This window comes from Solanum tuberosum, unplaced genomic scaffold, assembly GCF_000226075.1.
Source record: "Solanum tuberosum cultivar DM 1-3 516 R44 unplaced genomic scaffold, SolTub_3.0 scf00134, whole genome shotgun sequence".
Classification (NCBI taxonomy): domain Eukaryota; kingdom Viridiplantae; phylum Streptophyta; class Magnoliopsida; order Solanales; family Solanaceae; genus Solanum; species Solanum tuberosum.
In genome coordinates this window covers 24,500-44,344 of record NW_006239062.1, presented here as the reverse complement: position 1 = coordinate 44,344, position 19,845 = coordinate 24,500, and the positions used below count along the sequence as shown (strand labels likewise).

General features: G+C 39.3%; 1 protein-coding gene across 4 annotated transcripts in view; it reads right to left on the bottom strand.

Annotated features, from left to right (window-relative positions):
* The window catches only part of LOC102583093 (protein PIR), a 57,866-nt gene that overhangs the window by 32,240 nt on the left and 5,781 nt on the right, over nucleotides 1–19,845 (bottom strand). For 3 of the 4 annotated variants that reach the window (XM_006351805.2, XM_006351807.2, XM_006351806.2), the window contains 8 exons: nucleotides 18,914–19,033; nucleotides 18,755–18,825; nucleotides 17,701–17,793; nucleotides 16,539–16,608; nucleotides 16,379–16,443; nucleotides 10,560–10,755; nucleotides 10,256–10,407; nucleotides 8,927–9,020 (listed from right to left, as the gene is read on the bottom strand). In XM_006351805.2, coding sequence (XP_006351867.1) covers nucleotides 8,927–9,020; nucleotides 10,256–10,407; nucleotides 10,560–10,755; nucleotides 16,379–16,443; nucleotides 16,539–16,608; nucleotides 17,701–17,793; nucleotides 18,755–18,825; nucleotides 18,914–19,033 — 861 coding nt within the window. Of the gene's footprint in view, nucleotides 1–8,926; nucleotides 9,021–10,255; nucleotides 10,408–10,559; nucleotides 10,756–16,378; nucleotides 16,444–16,538; nucleotides 16,609–17,700; nucleotides 17,794–18,754; nucleotides 18,826–18,913; nucleotides 19,042–19,845 lie in introns of all 4 variants that reach the window. The other variant, XM_015310677.1, reaches the window with a different exon arrangement.

The window sequence follows — 19,845 nt, the reverse complement described above, 5'->3', positions numbered from 1 at the left end:
GTACTCCTGACGGACGATGGGATATGAATATGGGTGCTTCATGTGATGATGTGAATGTCTTAAAATACAGCAAAAGCTGGTAAAAAAATGTGCGTACCCTTAGAGATATTCACAGATACCCAGCTTGATACATACCTGTAAAAAAGTCTATGTAATGCTGAAAATACATTAATTTTTTTTGAGATAAAGTTAACTGTGTATTCACAAAAGGCTCATCATCAAATAAATGATGAGCATAGGTCACTTACAATCTCATCAGAGCATATCAAACTACCCTATGGGAGATTACAAATTACCTATAAAGTCTGCAAAGAGTTCTATATCCCCCATCATATCTTGTTTACACCAAAAGTACAAAAGACTAAGACAATTCATTCTAATTTTCTGGATGGTGTTCCTCTTATCCACAAAGCATCTTCCATTCCTTTATTTCCATAGGGACCACCAGATGCAGGCTGGGATTAACTCCCACCAATCTTCATTAGACTCCCTTCTTCTTATCTCCTTCCAGCTGTAGAGCAAATTCTTAGTGGACTTTGGAATTACCCAGCATACACCAAGAAGACCAAGAAACATGTTCCATAAGCTTGTAGCTACTTTGCAATGAAGGAATAAGTGACTATTAACTTCTGCATCTTGATCACACATAAAGCATCTTGAGCATATTTGTCTGCCTTTCTTTTGAAGCACTTCATGTGTTAAGCAGGCCCTCTTGCACACTAACCAAGCAAAACATGAGATCTTCAAGGGTATTTTTATCTTCCATATTAACTTCCATGGCCAGTTTTTGATCTGTGTTTGGCCAATATTGTATCTGCAGTAACAAGACTTTACTGTAAACACACCTTTGCTTTGCCATCTCCAAATAGGCTTATCAGGTTCAGTGGAGGTGCCCGGGAAGGCATTGAGGATCTGAAACAGATTAATGACCCTCTCGATTTCCCAATCATAGAAAGCTCTCCTGAATATGAGATTCCAACCCTAAGGGCTCCATAGTTGTGAGATTGTGGCCTTGTTTTGAGTGGTGAGCATAAACAGGTCTGGGAAGAGTGATTGCAGGCTTTCATCCCCAATCCAATGTTCATTCCAAAAATCAATTTTCCTACCATTTCCCACCTTTAGTGAGATGTTGCCTTTGAATTGGGGCCATAATCTTCTAATAGTCTTCCACACACTGCATCCAAAAGTTCCAAGAGCCTCCTCAGTAATCCAATGGCTTTGTAGTCCATACTTCATTGTGATGACTCTTTTCCAGAGTGACTGATCTTCAATGCAGAATCTCCACAACCATTTTTGAAGGAGACAATTGTTCTGAAGATTGAGCTTTTTTATTCCCAGCCCCCCTTTCTTTCTTTCTTTCTTTCTGCTAAGAGTAAGAGTATCCCACTTAACTAGATGGTAACTTTTGTGCTCTTTATCTCCATTCCATAGGAATGACCTTCTGAGTTGATTGATCTTTTTCACAGTGTTCTTTGGAATAGGAAATAGGCTCATCATATATGAAGGAAGGGCATCAACAACTGATTTAACTAGAGTCAACCTACCTCCCAGGGAGAGGTATTGACTCTTCCACCTAGCAAGCTTCTGTTACATCTCTCCAAAACTTCACTCCACACTGCTATCTCATTATTTTGTGCTCCTAAAGGCATTCCCAGATACCTTGTAGGTAGGGTTGCTATTTGGCAGCCAAGATTTCTAGCTAGCAACTCCATATTATCCACTTGGTTCACAGGGTAAAGAAAACTTTTTTGCCAATTTACATGCAGACCAGATATACCTTCAAAGATGGTAAGGATTGCTCTGATGTGTCTAATTTGTATCACCTCAGCCTCACAAAAAACTAAAGTATCATCTGCATATAGTAGATGAGTAATCGCCACCTCATTGTCCCTATTCCCCCGAGTCTGAGCCTTAAAACTTTTAATCCATCCATTAACATTTGCTTTTCTGATCATGTGATTGAGGTCTTCCATGACTAGCAAGAAAAGAAAAGGTGACAGAGGGTCACCTTGTCTCAAACCTCTTTGTGATTGGAAAAAACCTTCAGAGTTTCCATTTATGATTAGGGAGAATTTAACAGTGGATATGCAGAACTTTATCCAATTGAGCAATTTCCTCCCAAATCCCATGTCCTTTAAAACCTTCAGCAGAAAAGACCAATTGACATGATCATAGGCCTTCTCTATGTCCAACTTACATAAAATTCCAGGAATTTTTTGCTTAACTCTGGAGTCTACCAACTCATTAGCAATTAGTGCAGCATCCATGATTTGCCTTCCTTTCAGAAAGGACATTTGGTGTACATCGACCAGCTTCCCCATTACTGTCTTCAACCTCAGTAATCAGTTTGGAAATGATCTTGTAGACTCCTCCTATCAAGCTAATAGGCCTGAAATCTTTCAATTCTTCTGCTCCAAGTTTTTTAGGAATCAGTGCTAGGAAGGTGGCATTGAAAGACTTTTCAAAAATTTCATTTTGATGGAAATTTTGAATTGTCAGCATCAGATCCTCTTTTACAATTCCCCAACAAGATTTAAAGAAACTCATTGTGTAGCCATCTAGACCTGGAGCTTTATCTCCATCACAAAGTTGTAGGCATTGCAAGACCTCAGATTCAGTAAATGGTCTTTGCATCCAATCATTTTCTTCCTGAGAAATAGTTGGACATTCCATAAGATCAAAACTGGGTCTCCACTCCTCAGATTCAGTGTAGAGTTCTTTGTAGAAGTTAATCATGGTGTTCCTGATCTCTACAGGGTCTTCTACTACCTCTCCTCTGTCTATCAATCTATCAATTGTGTTGATCCTTCTGTGTGCTGTTGCCATTCTCTGAAAGAACCTTGTGTTATTATCTCCTTGTTTCAGCCATAAAACCCTTGATTTTTTTCTCCATTTCAGTTCTTCATTTTTTGCCAACTCTTCCAGCTCCACTACTATGGTGGCTCTTATTACCACTTCATCTTCGGTCAATTCCCTAGTTTCTTGTATCAAATCAATTTCTTCCAGTTCCTCCAGTAAGCTATTTTTCTTACTAGTAAGCTCCCCAAAATTTGACTTGCTCCACTCCTTAAGTTTCTGCTTTAGCATTCTTAGTTTAATATTCAAAATGTAATCAGGACAACCTTCCACTAGAAATTCATTCCACCAGCTCTGAATCAAGTTGGTGAAACCCTCCACCTTAAGCCACCAATTCTCAAACTTAAAGTTTGACCTTTTCTGCTCCCAGTTACAAACTTTCTAACAAGATAGGACAGTGGTCAGATAGCACTCTAGGTAGTAACTTTTGCCTGATGTTTTTGAATTTTTCTTCCCATTCCATCGAGTACAAGAATCTGTCTAGTCTAGCTACACTAGGATGATTGATGCCTCTAAACCAGGAGAACTTTCCACCATTTAAATGAGGATCATGTAGCTCCATCTCCTCTATCCACCTTGAGAAGTCAGACATAACATATGAGATTCTGTTACCTCCTCTTCTTTCTCCCATAGTTCTATTGGTATTGAAATCTCCACATGTGATCCATGGACCTTCACATAAAGTCCTGACTGCAGCCAATTCTTCCCAGCATATCAACTTCTCAATTTTGGTATGAGGAGCATACACTCCAGTGAGATACCAGGTAAAAAAAATTTGAGTTGATCCAAACTCATAAGTAATGGAGTATTGACCAGTTTCAACAAGGGTCCCACTCCAGATTCTACTATCCCACAGCAACAAGATCCCCCCACAACTGCCTTCAGCTTCCAAGTACCCGCATGACCATAGTTGTTTGGCCATTGCTTCTAAGTCCTTGCTAATCTTTGTTTCCTGTAAACAATAAACATCTGCCTTCCACTTTTTCATTAGACTCTTCACCATAGTTCTCTTATTCTGATTGTTCAGACCCCTTACATTCCAGGTAATCAAGTTTACTTTCATTTATAAGTTAGACTTAGATTCCTCCCTCTACTTCTGCTTCCTTCCACCTCTTCATTTAGGCTGGATTTTAAGTTTTTCAGTTCATTCTTTCCAATACCACTGCTTTTTGGAGTAGTGACTGCCTTGCCCTTCCCCTTCTTATCAAGCTGTGTTTTCCTCTCATTAATCTTCATCAACAAAGCTATGGTTTCTCTTTCGAATCCTTCGAAAGCCACCCCATATGTGTTGCTCAAATCTAGGATATGAGAATTCACCCAATTTGAAGCTTATGTTTCGCAGTCTTCTTGGGAATTTGGAAGCTGAATGTTGACTGGTTCTGCATCGTGAATATGTTGAAGTTGCATGTCTTGTTCTGTTGATTGTGTATCGTTTGTCTCCCCTCCTTCTTTTTCATGAGAAGTTTGTTGTGTACCCATCATCACTGGTTCTGTTTGGATGCAAGATAAAATTCTCTCTCCCCCATCGACTTGCGTCACCATGCTTGATTCTTTCGCCGTGTTTGTTTCCCAGTTCCTGAAGGCTTCCAGAAATTTAGTTGCCAGGTCTTTATTTCTGTGAGGCCTTTTTTTTCTGCCATGTGATTGTCACGTGAGGGTTCGTTAAAGCTCATGGGCCTTTTAGAACTCACAGGAGGATTTGTAATGTCTAGATGCTTTTGGGCTATTGGGGCTGCGTTTGAGGGTTCCTGGCCCAATTTTTTTGAATTCAAAGTGGGTCCACTCCCCAAGTGGTCTCCTGCTGACACCACAACTTTCCCCTCTTTTATCCTCTAGATAAATCCTCGATATCTGCTGGGTAATGGGTTTCACCTTTCCCTCTTCTATTATGGTGAACCTCACCGGAATTTCTGTCCACAGTTGCATGGAAAAGGAGATTCCAGCATTGATAATGGTCACCTCCTTCGGGATCCTTGACCCATCGCCTTACACTTTGATTCGAGCCCATTTGAGATGATTCTGTAGTTGTGTCTCTTCTTCAGTTTCAATCCAACCTCCACAGAGATCTTCGATGGCCTTGAAAACAGTCTCTGACCAGAGATGTAGGGGAAGGGGAAAGGCCTACAATCTTGGTCCAGGTCGATGTTGGTTTATTCTCCATATTTGTGGCCGCTAAAGTTGGGGACCACCACTCTAACTGGACCCTCGAGTTGTTCCAAATACACTCACCTGCAATCACCTGTTCTGCCGTGGTTTTCATCGCAAACTCAAACAAGAATTTTCCAACTCCCACCTCATAAATGTTTAGTCCATGGCTTTGTCTCCAAAACTTGTTTGCCCAGCTTCTCACTTGTGCTAGGTTTGGCAGTACATTATTCCTTCCTTCAAAAATCTCCAACTAGACTTCTCTGCAGAACTTCATTGTGGGTGTTTGAAGATTCATTAATGCAAATGATTCCCTCTTCCATCATTAATGTTGCTTGGGCATCAACTCCGTCTCCTTTTCTATTAGTCCATTTAATGCTCCTCACTGCCTCTGCAAAGGGGAAATTGTTGTCTACCAACCTCTGCTTTGTACTTTCCACCTCCTTTCTATGACTAGAAAGGAATCTCCCAATTTTGTCTGCTATGTTTTCCCATCCTGAGTTCAAAGTCAATGTAACACCCCAGATTCGTGAAGGAAAAATTTGCAGAATTTTCAGATTTGGCAGGTGCCCAATCCGATTCAGGATTTGGACCGCTTTTAAGTCCAGGGTGTTTTTGTCTTTTCCCACTCTTCTTTTAATTCCTAAATTAAAAGGGTTTTAGTTGGTCATTTAAAATCCTAGAAACCTAACTAGAACTTACCTAAGTCATTTAATTAACTAAAACAAAAGAAAAGAAGAGAGTAGAGAGAGGGGCGGCCGAAACCCTAGCTAAACCCTAGCCGCCTCCGGAAAACGCTAGAAAGTCGCCGGAAAAGTCAAGTCTAGCCCTAGTTGATAGTTTTTCGTGGAAATTTTGTCACCAGGTATGTTGGATTTCATTAATGGGTCCCTTTCGCCGTTAGATCCCTAGAATTTAGACGATTCTTGATTCCATGCTATGAACGAAATTAGGGTTCTTGAACGTTTCTTGATTTTGGGTTTTAAATATTAGAATGATCCAAATATTGATCGTTTTTCAATAATTATGAATGAACCCTGGTAGTTTCTAAAGTTACAGCCAATTTTCATAAAGAGACTGTTTTCAAAACATTCCGATTTAGAAATCACGTTTTTAACTATATGTTCTAACGTCCAAACAGCATGTCACGTTTTAGCTATGTTTTAATGTTCCAAATCAGCATGTCCCGTCTTCTTCAGATTATCGTATGAATGTCAGAACCCTAGCTATGTATTTCTTTAGTTCTTGAATTACATGTGTTAGGTCAGACATTATCAGAAATCAGTTATATATGCTTCAGTATTATGCATCAATGTCAGTTTAAATTGTTGCGTTCAGTTTGCATGTCTAGTTTTGAGCTATCCATAACAATTACAGAAAATCAGTCATAATCAATTTACTACTAAATTCATTGGGACTAGCATAATACCGAGTTGGACTGGGGTTTAGCGTACCCAAATAGTCCCAGAACTACTAGCCAAGTAGGTTGTAAGTCCCTTCCATGGGCAACAGATTAGTGATCATGCCAGCATGCCTTTATACCTCTGGCAGGGTATATTGGGTCCTCTCGATGGGGCGTATACATCGGACTCCACATTCAGCTCGTGTGGTTTTATTATCGGTGATTAGTAGCTCCCACATATCAATCAGACTCCATTTGCATTGACCATGTTTAGTATTTTTCGGCATTCTATCATATCCATATATATGTCATTGCTTTTTGCTTGGCCAGTTATATATGTATTTCAGCGATACTCAATCCTCATGCTCGGTACTTTTCAGTACTGACGCATATTTTTGCGCTACATCTTCTTGTGATGTAGGTTCAGACTCTCAGCATCCAGATTGCACTTAGATCGTTTTCCGATTTTCAGCTCAGCAGATTAGTAGTGGTGAGTCCTCATCCTCCGAGGACCAGAGACATGATATCCTTACTGCTTTCAGTTTTTAGTTTCAGTTTTGCTAGATCTAGTTGGGGCATGTCCCAACATTTCTAGTCAGTTTAGAGGCTTACTTTCAGACATAGTTAGTTTCAGTCTAGTATGAGTTAATATCTTTTGTATTAAACTCTCTCAATTATAGTATATGGGTATTCCCCATCTTTTCTTTATTTATGATTTTAGTTTCCGCATCAGTTATTTTTATTCATGTTAATTATAGTATGCTAAGATTATGCCAGCAGGGTTAGCTTGGGATCACTTGTGGTTCTAGGTCCCGTGTCCGCGTCTCGGGGGTAGCTCGGGGCGTGACAGTCAACTCCAGGATTATGATAACGGACCTCCTTCTTCCCCTTATGTTTATCAAACTCAGATATCTGCCATATTTGTTGAAATTCCTAGCACAATATATTTCTGATAGAGGTTCTAGTCTCCTCCATCTCTTCACCACATTTCCTTTCGTCTTTGAAGCTTCCCACATGACCTTAGTGATCCAAATCATTGATTCCTTGTTGAAAGAAGTTCTAGTGATGTTTCTTTTACTCCTCTCAGTCCATTCGTACCAGTCGCCCGTCGCTCCTTTGATTCTCTCGAGATCGAAGGATTTAAAACCTACTGCAAAGTAAATACAGTCCTCCATTGATCGGAGGAGGGTTTAAGGAAATGAGGGAGGGAAGGTGAGGGTGGAGGTTCCCGGTGATCAGAACTATTCAGAAGGACCACCGGAAAATGGATGTTGGTTTTGGATCTAGTTCATAGCTTGGGAATCGTAGCCAAGAAATATGGGATGCTATTATAGAGAGATTTGAAATCAATCTTGTTAAGTTTTTTTAACTGTGAAGTGTGAATCTTAATTAGTATTTCTTTTTTTTTTGATTTGCACCGGGTGTCCGAGTCTCTTTGAGCCCCGACTAATCCCGGGGGTGCACAGGCCCTCGGCAAGGAGTTTCCCGCAAGTGCACCACGGTTAATTCAGGTTTTACCCAGTCCGATGGCCCTCAGAAATTGTTTGCACCCAGTGGGTTTCGAACTTGAGACCTTGAAAGGGAGCAAACCCCAAGGCTCAAGTCAATTGCCAGCAGGCCAACCCCTGAGGGTTATTCTATGCAGGGACTATCTAATATAAAGGGAATTTTTCCTGTAAATACTCATCCGTGCATTGGTGACACCTGCTTTCTTATTCCATATTCAATCCCGCATAATTCTCGCACAAGTCATGAGGATAATTAATAATGAACAGTTAAATACTGCCAACCAGACGCTGCATAAGTTATGTTGAGCTTATTTTTCTTATGCAGATAACTGAGTGGTACATAGGTATGAGTATTTCTTTTTGAGATTTTAATTCTGAATCTATTTTGTAGCATCAAAAGTCATATATGTAAAATATATAATTACCATAATATTCAAACTCTTCTTAGTTACTCCCTCCAAACCAGTTTGTTCGTCTTACTTTCCTTTTTAGTCCATTTCAAAAAGAATGTCTCTTTCCTTTTTTGGCAACTTTTTAATTTCAACTTTCCACATGGCATGTTGACCACAAGATTAAAGGACATTTTGGCATATTCTACATATCTTTAGTTTAGAACTATAAGATTCAAAAATCTTCCGTACTTTCTTAAATATCGTGCTAAGTCAAAACTAGACAAACAAATTGAAATGGAGGGAGTATATTACATATAATAGTTTTAATTTCTAACTCGAAATAGTTAAAACAAGTGATAATGAAGTTTTGACATGCTAATTATTAGAATTTCAGAATAACCACAATAAACTTTTGGGTATAACCATTACACAAAACTATCAACGAAGTCTCAAATATAATAATATAACTTTTGATAACTAAGAGAATTCAATTAATCAAAAGAGAAAAGCAGGTATCCTAAGAGGTTATCCTCTCTTGTTTTCAATGTGTGTGTGGTTCTATGATTTTGTAAATGAGACGGCTTTATATATATATATATATATAGAGAGAGAGAGAGAGTAACCTGACTCATGGCTGAAGCAAAACGAACAGTGAAGTCATCATGCTCAGCACGGATCGCCCCAATATGGTTGACAATCAGATATTGCCTCTGATAAGTAAATGGCGTTAAGAAATTACTTAAAGTAATCCCTTGAAAATTTTCTAGTGGATAGTACAAGAAGTTTATTAGACAAAACAGAAGAAACACATAGAAAGTATATTGAGATATAACTTATAAGCTAAAAATACAAACTAAACTCCTATATATAACATGTACTTTTCGATGAACTAAAGCATTTAAACTCAGAATAAAACTGAATGTGAACTGCCTAATATTTTACAAAAAAATTGTAACTTGCTTCTCTAGTAAAAACATTTTTAAAACGGCTTACTGTAATTAAGTACTAAAAAACAAACAATATCTTCATTCGAAGGCCAAATAAGTTTCATGGATTCAAACTACTACTATTAAAAGAGAGAGAGAGGAGGGGGGAGCTTCAAGAAATGAGTACAACGTGAACCACTTTAAATTAGAATAATATTCTCCTTGGCTGTCGAGCTTCAAAGTGATAAAGTTTATAGATAAAAGTAATAATTTGGGACTGTTGGTGAAGAAGAGAGGGAACAGTTAAAATAAAAAGAAGGAACCGGACATTGCAAGCTTTCTTTAACTATTCCCTACAAAAAAAAACAATAGATTTTCGGTTGATAACATTCAATTGGAATACGAAAAGAAAAGGCGCCGGCACTGAAGTTCTATTCTGTTTACAAGTTATTGGCAGTAATAAGCCCCCAAGGCCTAGCTCAAGTGGCAAAAGGTGGAGGATTTGTGGCTTAGGTCGCAGGTTCAAGCCCCACACCATGCAAAGCGAAGCCCGGTATTTAAGTGGAGAAGGGTAGAGGGGCGGGCCCATTATCCACCGAGTTTTAGAAGGCTGTGATTGGTCCAAAGGGCGGGTCACAGACGGATCTCTCGGTTATCAAAAAAAAAAAAAAAAAAAAAGTTATTGGCAGTAATAAGCCCCCAAGGCCTAGCTCAAGTGGCAAAAGGTGGAGGATTTGTGGCTTAGGTCGCAGGTTCAAGCCCCACACCATGCAAAGCGAAGCCCGGTATTTAAGTGGAGAAGGGTAGAGGGGGCGGGCCCATTATCCACCGAGTTTTAGAAGGCTGTGATTGGTCCAAAGGGCGGGTCACAGACGGATTTCTCGGTTATCAAAAAAAAAAAAAAAAGTTATTGGCAGTAATAAGAAGTAAATTTCGGAAAATCAAATCTGACTCGCATGAACCCAAAATTGTACAGCATCAAAAGCAACAAAGGAAGATTAAAGGATAGAAACAAAGAAAGGATATTCTTGTGCCTCACGCAGTGGCAGCTCATGAGGTGCTGGAAGAGTGAGAAGCCGAGTTTGTGCAGAAAATTTAGGGAAGTATGTCGATAACTCTTTTAAAATCGCAGCAGGAGACAGGTGAAGATCTGGGAAAGCAGGTACCACAGGATCATTCTGCATAAAAAGAAAGGTAATAAGGACATTTTCCAGAGTCTCGAAAGTACACAGTATTAAAGTTCATATCATAATAAGAAACAGAACATGAAAAAAAGATTACTGCATTCAAAGGTTCAGTTCAAAATTTGCATAAGAACAAATGAACACACCTTAAATATGTTAATAAGTCTGTTGATTTTCACCCTTTTGTACAATGATTCACTATCTTTCTCTGATGATGCTGCTAGGACAACAAGGACAGGCAAGACACGAAGAAGTGTGTGCCTCTCTGGAAATAGAAGTGCAAAATTCAACTCCAAAGACTCCACTATGAAGACAATGAGAACTTGAAGAATGTCTTCAACACTATACAAAGTCAAGGAGCTCAGGGAAAAGTAGTGCACAGAAAATAAAGCATACCAATTTCACATACATTACAACAACAACATGCCCAGTGAAATCCCACTAGGTGGGGTCTGGGGAGGGTAAAGTGTACGCAGACCTTGCCACTACCTCGTGGAGGTAGAGAGGCTGTTTCCGGGAGACCCTCAGCTCAAGAACAACAAATCTAAATGACAGGAGAGATATATATAAAACATAACAGCCAATACAAAAGAGAGCGTATAATCAACAGATGAGACAATAACAACAAGAAAGTAATGCGATGCGTGAAACGCAGTAAACAACAAAAGGCTAGGTCTACTCCAAACGCTAACAACCCATACCTTTGCAAGGGAAGACAACACGCTAACCCTACTAACCTTCAACCTTAATACGCGACCTCCACTCCTTCCTATCTAGAGTCATGTCCTCGGTAATGTGAAGCATAGCCAAGTCTTGTCTAATCACCTCCTCCCAATACTTCTTGGGCCTACCTCTACCCCTCCGCGTACCCTCTACCACCATTACCTCGCACCTCCTCACTGGGGCGTCTGCGCTCCGCCTTTTTACATGTCCAAACCATCTCAGTCTCGCTTCCCTCAACTTGTCCACCACAGAGGCCACTCCCACCTTCTCCCGGATAACCTCATTCCTAATCTTGTCGCTCCTAGTGTTCCCACACATCCATCTCAACATCCTCATCTCCGCAACATGCATTTTATGAACGTGTGTGTTCTTGACTGGCCAACACTCCGCTCCATACAACCAATTTCACATACATTAAAAAAAAAAAATTACCACCAAAGTAAATGACATTTCGACAAAAATTTTTTGCAAAGAGCAGAAATTAGTGGTCAGACGACAGACATCCTGAAAGAGATGGACATTTGCTGGCTTCATCAACAGTGTCACTTTTCCATCATTTGGGCTATACTCAATCAAGTGGCTTAGTATAAAAAGGTACTTCAGACACTTGGAATGCAAGGCTAAAAGAACGGACCAGTGATATCAAGGTTGGAAAGTGATTACCTTTCTAATATAAGATCCTCTCAAACTGATTCTATTCAGTCCCAATGTTTAAACCAATCATGCAGGGCATCCCAAGTTGGCTACATCACAAACTGGTTACTGATCCTACTTTTATATAGCTATCAGGTGCACTCTCTTAGCATTTTTTTATCAAGTAAATGTATTTTCATACATAAACATGGCCAAAAATTGACTGTATACAAGGGGTATACCAAAAGGTAAAGAATCTAAAAAAAGATATGATTCTCTACAAACTCCACCCAATCTTCTATACAACAAGGAACTCTATGGGTGCACCAAAGAGTATAAGGGACTGGAGACTACTCAACTCAGTAAAAACTCGACTCCACCCCTCCATGTTTTTCCTTCAGCACCTTCTTCCAAAGGGTTTGATCCTCTCCCGTGAGTACGTCCATTAGCCATTTCATAAGCATACTTTCATTGTTGGTCGTGAGGTCTTTGATTCCCAGGCCACCTTGAGACTTTAGTTGTGTTATTGCTTTCCATTTTACCAAATGATTGTGAGTTTTATTGCCTTCTTCCCGAAAATTCCTTTTTAACTTTTTTTTAATAATTGTGGTGTTTGGGCCAGCTTGTGTGCACCTTGACTAATTCCAAGGGATATCTATCACCTCCCACCAACATCAGGTACTAGATAACTCTGTCCACCAAGGTTAGGACAAAAAATTCCTTTTAACTGTATCTATCAGTTTCAACACAAGCATGGGATAAGGAATAGGGACAAAATATAGGTGGGTAGACTATCTATCAGTTTCAATACCTTAACATTGTCTAGAAACCCATCAACTTGTAGCCACAGGTTCTCAAATTTGAACTTTGAAGTATGAGGAGTTTATTCTCAATCTCCACTTTCGAGCATTACGGGTTTTTATGATTTGAGAACATTTGGGAGAACATTTGTTTAACCTTCCTGAAGGTGTACCTCCATTCATTAGCTATTAGGAACTTGTCTATTCTTGATACTTAAAGTGTGTTTTCACCCCTAGACTAGGTAAAGGCTGCACCTTGTAAAGGCATGTCTATAAGGCACAGATCTTCAATTGTTTGAGAAGCCTCTCATTGCCGTTGATCATTGTGAGAAGTTGAGTCCTCTCTCAAACTCTAAGACCTAATTTAACATGGTACCAGTGCTTTAGTGTTTTCTTTAGTGAGAAAACAAGAATAATAAGAGAACAAAATATCTGGAAAAAAAATTCCAGCAAAACCTCTACTGTTCTGCGATTCCGACACTCTCCAGGGGTATTGTGCATATACCAGTACCACCATTACGATCGGAATCCTCGCAGTTTGTGGTGTTTTTCAGCCACTTTTCTGGCAGTTTTCTTTCCAGCAACTTTTTCCAACAAGACAGCAAGCAGTTCTCCTGTTTTCCAGATCTGTTCTTCCGGTTTTTTCCCCAGAATTTACATTATTTTTTAACACTAATAGATCTGTTTTTCATGTCTCTCGGATCCGATATGTTAGCACTAAATCTGTGAGTTCCACCAACCCAAACCATGGAATCACCACAGAACCTTTGACAGGTAATGCAAACTATTTATCTTGGTCCTCCTCTGTTCAATTATGGTGCAAGGGACAAGGTGTTCAAGATCACTTGGTTACAGGCCAAGGATATTACTGAAAAAGATAGGGGCGAATGGGAGAAGATTGACGCTCAATTGTGTAGTCTGTTATGGAAATCTATTGATTCAAAGTTGATGTCATTGTTTCGACCATTCCAAACTTGCTTCTTAGTTTGGGAAAAGGCCCGTGGGCTATACACAAATGACATATCCCGCTTTTATAATGTAATTTCTCGGTTGACTAACTTTAACAAGCAGGACTTGGATATGTCAACTTATCTTGGACAGGTTCGGGCGGTTATGGAGGAATTTAATGAGCTAATGTCCGCTACTCGAAATGTTGAAAAGCAATTAGAGCAGCATCAGAAGATGTTTCTAGTTGTTACACTTGCTGGACTTCCATCTGATCTTGATGCAGTGCGAGATCAAATTTTGGCTAGCTTTACTGTTCCTGTTGTGGATGACCTGTTTACTCGATTGTTACGACTAGCTGCACCACCTATGTCGTCTAGTCATACAGTACCACCTGCAGATTCTTCTGTCCTAGCATCTCAGACTGCATTTCAGACCGGAAATCAGCATGGAGGCCGGCATGGGAAACAACGACCAAGATGTGGTTATTATAACGAATTGGATCATACCCGTGAGGTGTGCTACTCTCTACATGGTAAACCAAAGAATGCTCATGTTGCTCAAACTGAATATACTGGTAATTCCACCAATCAATTGTTCTCTTTGTCTGAGGTAGAATACAATGACTTTCTTCAGTATCAGGCGAGTAAGCAGACATCTTCATCAACAGCTTCCGTTGCCCAAGTTGGTAATCCTGTTAATCTTGTTGCTTGTATCACACAGTCCACCACACTTGGCCCTTGGGTTATGGACACAAGTGCTTCTGACCACATTTCTGGTAACAAATCTTTATTGTCTAATATTACTTACTCTCAGTCCGTTCCCACTTCCCACTGTTACATTAGCTAATGGTTCTCAGACCATGGCAGCCGGAGTCGGTCAAGCCAATCCCTTACCTTCCTTGACTCTAAATAATGTTCTTTTTGTCCATGATTGTCCCTTCGGCCTCTTGTCAATAAGTCGTTCGGCTAAGGCTTTAAATTGTTTCGTCTCATTTTTTAGTGACTTCTTTGTCATACAGGACCTCAGTACGGGAAGGATGATTGGCGAAGGGCATGAGTCAGATGGACTTTATTATCTCAATTCTCACAAATCCACTATAGTTTGTTCAATCTCAGACTCTCCAGGCTTAATCCACATACAATTGGGACACCCTAGTTTATCCAAACTTCAAAAGATGGTACCTAGCTTGTCCAAATTGTCTAAGTTAGATTGTGAGTCATGTCGATTGGGGAAGCACACCCGAGCTGGCTTTTGGGGTGTGAGTTAAGGCCAAGACCTAATTTAACAATAAACACGCACTCTCATATCTGCAAACATTATAATCACCCCCTATCACCCACTGATCATTCCATAGTCCTCTGATTACGGCAAGCTCATCCCAAAGTTTTTCTCTTTGAGGATTTGTGTGAAGGCCATAAACTCCTGTGAAACACCACCTAAAATACTCTTGGACACTTTCCAGCATATAACAAATTGTGTAGGATCCGTGTTGCACTCCTATACAGCTCCAACTTCTCTTGTCCCATAATATTATCTCCCCACCACTACTGCCACTAAATTGTAATTCAGCCCAGCCAATCCATCTAGTTCCAAACACCTGTTGTGAAAAGCTAGATGTCCATTCCTCAGTTTTGGTATCTTGAAGGCATACAATATCTCCCACTTGCGATAAGCTAGATGTCCATTCCTCATTTGGTTTCTTGAAGGCATAGTATATCAGTTTTCAACTAGCTGATTAAAGATTTCAGAGTTTCCTTTTATTGCTTTCATTTAACCCTGCACATTCCAACTGAGCATCTGTAGCTTCATTATGAATGAGATTTGAAAAACCTACCCTTTCAGTGCTATCACCCCATCTTTCAGAGTTTCACCCCATCATAATTGACCAAGAATTTTAATTTCTCCAACTCCATATCCTTATTTGATCTCTTTTTCTTTGTTTGTTTGCATGCTGATTTTTTTGTCGTAGTTGCAGCTGCCGCCTTTGCTCCATACGCTGGATAATGTTCAGAAATTCATGCTCAAACAGTGACATGCTGACACCAAAAAACTTACAATCCTTTACCGTTACAATTTTGGTCCACCTCAAAGTCATTATCACATGGGTTTTGATTGTGTGAGAGTTCGAACCTACTTTTTTTTTTTGATGACCGTGGTGTCCGGGCCAGCTTTCTCGCACCTCGACTAATTCCATGGGATACCTGCCACCTCCCACCGGCAACAAGTACCAGGTAACTCTGTCCACCAAGGCTAGGACAGATGGGAAGAATCACCTAGTGTTTTTTGTCTCCACTGAGTTTTGAACCACTTCATTGACCACTAGGCAACACCCTTGGGTGCAAGAGTTCGAACCTACTTGGTTCCATGGGAGAGAGAAGTATTAGAGTGAGAGGAGAAGTCGGAGTTAGGTTGACTAACCAGTGGTCTCTCTGGTTCTAGAATAACACTTCTGAGTAGTGTTTGCAACACAATTTCAAGGTTGGCCTCATAATCTGCATCGAGTTGTCATGTATTTAGTCTTAGCTGAGAGAAATGCTGGAGAGGCACTGATGTTGTGCAGGGAATTAATTTCATCAAATAGCGGTTCAGGTCTAGCATCCAATATAAGAATGGTTAATCAGTTGGTGCAAGGATCTAAATTTAAAAAGGCCCACCATTCTCTGATAGGTTTAGAATTTTTCCTTCATTTGGGCTTTATTCTTTGGGATTAGACACCAATAACATGAGATTTATCATGACAGATCTTAGGGGTCATGAGCATCCAGTCATAAATACATACATTCATATGCAACAAAATTCACTCAGTGCAGCAACATTGATTAACCATTCCTCTGGGTAGAGAATGTTCATTTGAAGGATACTTGTTCACACGGAACATCTCAACATGCAAGTTTAACAAAATAGCCCACCTCGTGCTCAAGAAGATCTGCAAGTATGTAACAATTCATGTTCAGCACATACAAATACGTGCAAGTTAACATGATTCAAAAACCTAAACATACAAAAGAAGTAGATATATACCTGTAAATCATCCAACTCCTCCCTCATTGAATCTGTATCTTGCCACTGCACACTAACTTGTGTGAATGTCCTGGCATATTGGATATGACAAACAAATGAAACGCTTTCAAATAGGAAGAAGTTCTACTAAATGGATGGTTACATTGAACTTCCTGGTGTTGGGAAAAGTACAAAATAGAGGGGAAAGGAGAAAACCATGTAACAGATTTCTTTAAGCCGCTTCATTCAATCGATCAGCTAAGCTTAATCCCTAACTAGTCTAGTGGACTATACGAATCCTCTGCATTTATTGCGCTCTATTCAGGCTCATTTCATTCCAAATTTAGGCTACTTCATTATAAACATAAAATTTGATGATCGACACTTCATGATACTAAATTGTTTCTCTGATGCAAGCACCCAGAACAAACAAACAATTAAATAAGATTTTGTGGGACCTTTGGCTTTAACCATTTCTTCTTGGCCATTGTTCTCTCCTTTACACCGTGAGGGGACCACCAAGATTTGGCCCCTTCACCCTGGCAGACTGGCAGTTCAAAGTTCAAAACCAGGATCCTGCCTTTTCCACATCCTATGATGCTCTGGGGAGGGGGTGTTGGGGTTACCTCTAATTTTTGGTGGTTACACAATTTTTTAGGGGGCACAACAGATCCTATGTTTTCAAGAACTCTTTCAAATTGAAAAATCAGAACAAAAATTTGGAGCAAAGAGTGACCACACTCAGTATACACTGAACAAGAATATACAACACCTTAAAAGATATTACCCCAGAAATATGCTACTAAGAGAGTTTCAATAAAATATGCAAAATGCGATATTCTTGATTGCAATCAAGTTATGGAAGACATTCTCATGAATTAACACCAAGCATGAGGTTGTCGTGAAAATGAAAGAACTTTTACCATCAGTTACATTGATTTTCTTTTAGAATGATCACTTTGTTCAAATATTTCCCTTGTTTTTTGGGGTTTTTAAAAAAAAAACTGGTAACTTAATACTTTCCTTGTTTTTTGATTGACAAACACTACCAAAACTGATAAAAGTATTACTACTTTTAAGTAATCAATTTATAACATGTTAAGCCTTTGTGCAACTAATTGTCCTAAATGGCAGGGATGGAAAAGTTGAGCACTCATGAAATACAAACAACTATGACACACACCTTTTGTACCAAGAGAAGTCATTAGGTATACTAGCTTTTGCATTTTTAAGATGATCAAGCTGGATCAGAACATCAAGTAATTTCAGCATGGACCTGCAATAAATTCATTTGAAATTTATGCCCTAATGATCAGTGAGAAGTTAGTGATTCAAGTGCATTATGGAAAACGAAGAAAATACACCAAGCATAAGCTCAATAAAACAGAAAAGATAAACTAAATGAACTAGTAAAGGTGCAAGTTCATTTTCACAATAAAACTTCAGCAGTTCTCAACTGAATGCTTTTTCTTCTTCTTTTTTGGGAAAATAATCATGTAATAATCAGAAATCAGGTGGTGACGTGGTGTGGCATATTTGCAAGAAGAATTCATCAAATGATTTTGATCTGTGCAAATAACTGGTCTCTGCTTGCATCACAAAGATTAATCAAACAATACTGCACGAACATCCTCTCCAAAAGAGCAAACACATACTGGCTTTCTAGGTCAAATCTATGTAGAGAGGAATTTGACTGCCTCGCCTAATTTTAAGTCTCAAGTAATAAGCTATGTTCATCAGATCAAATTTTCAGCAGCCGGACCAAGTACTACATTCCGTAAATCTCGACTTATCCAAATTTGTCTTTGACAACTATCAATTTTTTTGAAAATAAACTGCTATGTAAATAGCAGTTTCCAATTGTGCTAAAGAAGAGACTCTAACGGAAAATTGACATGTTTCCGAAGATCTTTTTTTCAGATTTGGTTAAACTTAACCCCCACGCAAAAAACAGCCATACCCAGGATAGTGGTTTTTTTCCCACTTTGCTATATTGGTGACTCAAACCCCCAACCTCATGATTGGAGGTGGAGGGCCGCTTTCCCTCTTGTCAACATTTTCCAAGATTATACACACTCTAAAAGAAGCAATAACAATCAAGGAAGTGAATACAAAATAGTAACATGTAATCTTTACCCAATAATAAATCATCACAATACAGAATAAAGAGAAAAGACTAATCTATTTTAGAAGCACAAGAGAACAGACTAATGAAAAGATAAAACACGTGTACAGACCAAAGATGAGTTACTGTGGGACCATTAATACGACGCTCAGGTCTGGAAAAACGTTGCATGTCAGCTGCCAGCTGCATTGAGACAGATCGAGCAGAAAAGCTTGAATGAGAAGAAATTCATTAGTATAGATTATAGATAAACAGAATAGTCAGTTCAAACCTTAGATGCCGCGGATGCTTGCCATCTCTGAATTTCACGCAGACGGCTCATTTCCAAATCCAAAACTTGGTAAGTTTCGAGATACAGGTCAGCCTGACTTTGCTTCATAGAATCTGGAAGCTGCAATACTATGTCTTTAACTATTACAAGTTTTTAAAAGAAAAAGTAGGACAGTGGCAAAAACATGGTGCAAACATCAAATAAATATGTACAAGGAAGAAAGATTAACAACTTCAATCTGCGATTAATATGTCTAAATAATTGAACAAGAAACTTTATCTCTCAAAAAGATTAGCTTTCAGCACTAGTTCTCTTGCTGGGGCTTCATATACCCATTTAACTACACAATAAACATTCAAACAAAATGCCCCCAAGGCCTAGCTCAAGTGGCAAAAGGTGGAGGATTTGTGGCTTAGGTCACAGGTTCAAGCCCCACACCATGCAAAGCGAAGCCCGGTATTTAAGTGGAGAAGGGTAGAGGGGCGGGCCCATTATCCACCGAGTTTAGAAGGCTGTGATTGGTCCAAAGGGCGGGTCACAGACGGATTTCTCGGTTATCAAAAAAAATAAAAATAAATAAATAAATAAACATTCAAACAAAGTACAAAGAAAATGCAAACTAGATAAAATACATTTTTTTGATAACCGATAATCCCCAAGGACCAACTAGCACACGGTTCGAAATTTGATGCATAATGAGCTTCGCCCCTTCTCCACTTAAAAACCTGGTGTTTTCCTCATAGCAGAACTCAAACTCTTGAGGTGCACCTCTTTGACAGTTTGACACATCAAGAGATGTGCTCCTTACTACTGAACCAAAGCCCGGGAGTAGATGAAATACTAAATATCGCGACAATAATATAGCTCAATAGTTATAAAAGAGAAAAAAAAACGAGAAGGTTCATGAGGCTTAAAGCAAAAGACGTAATGTG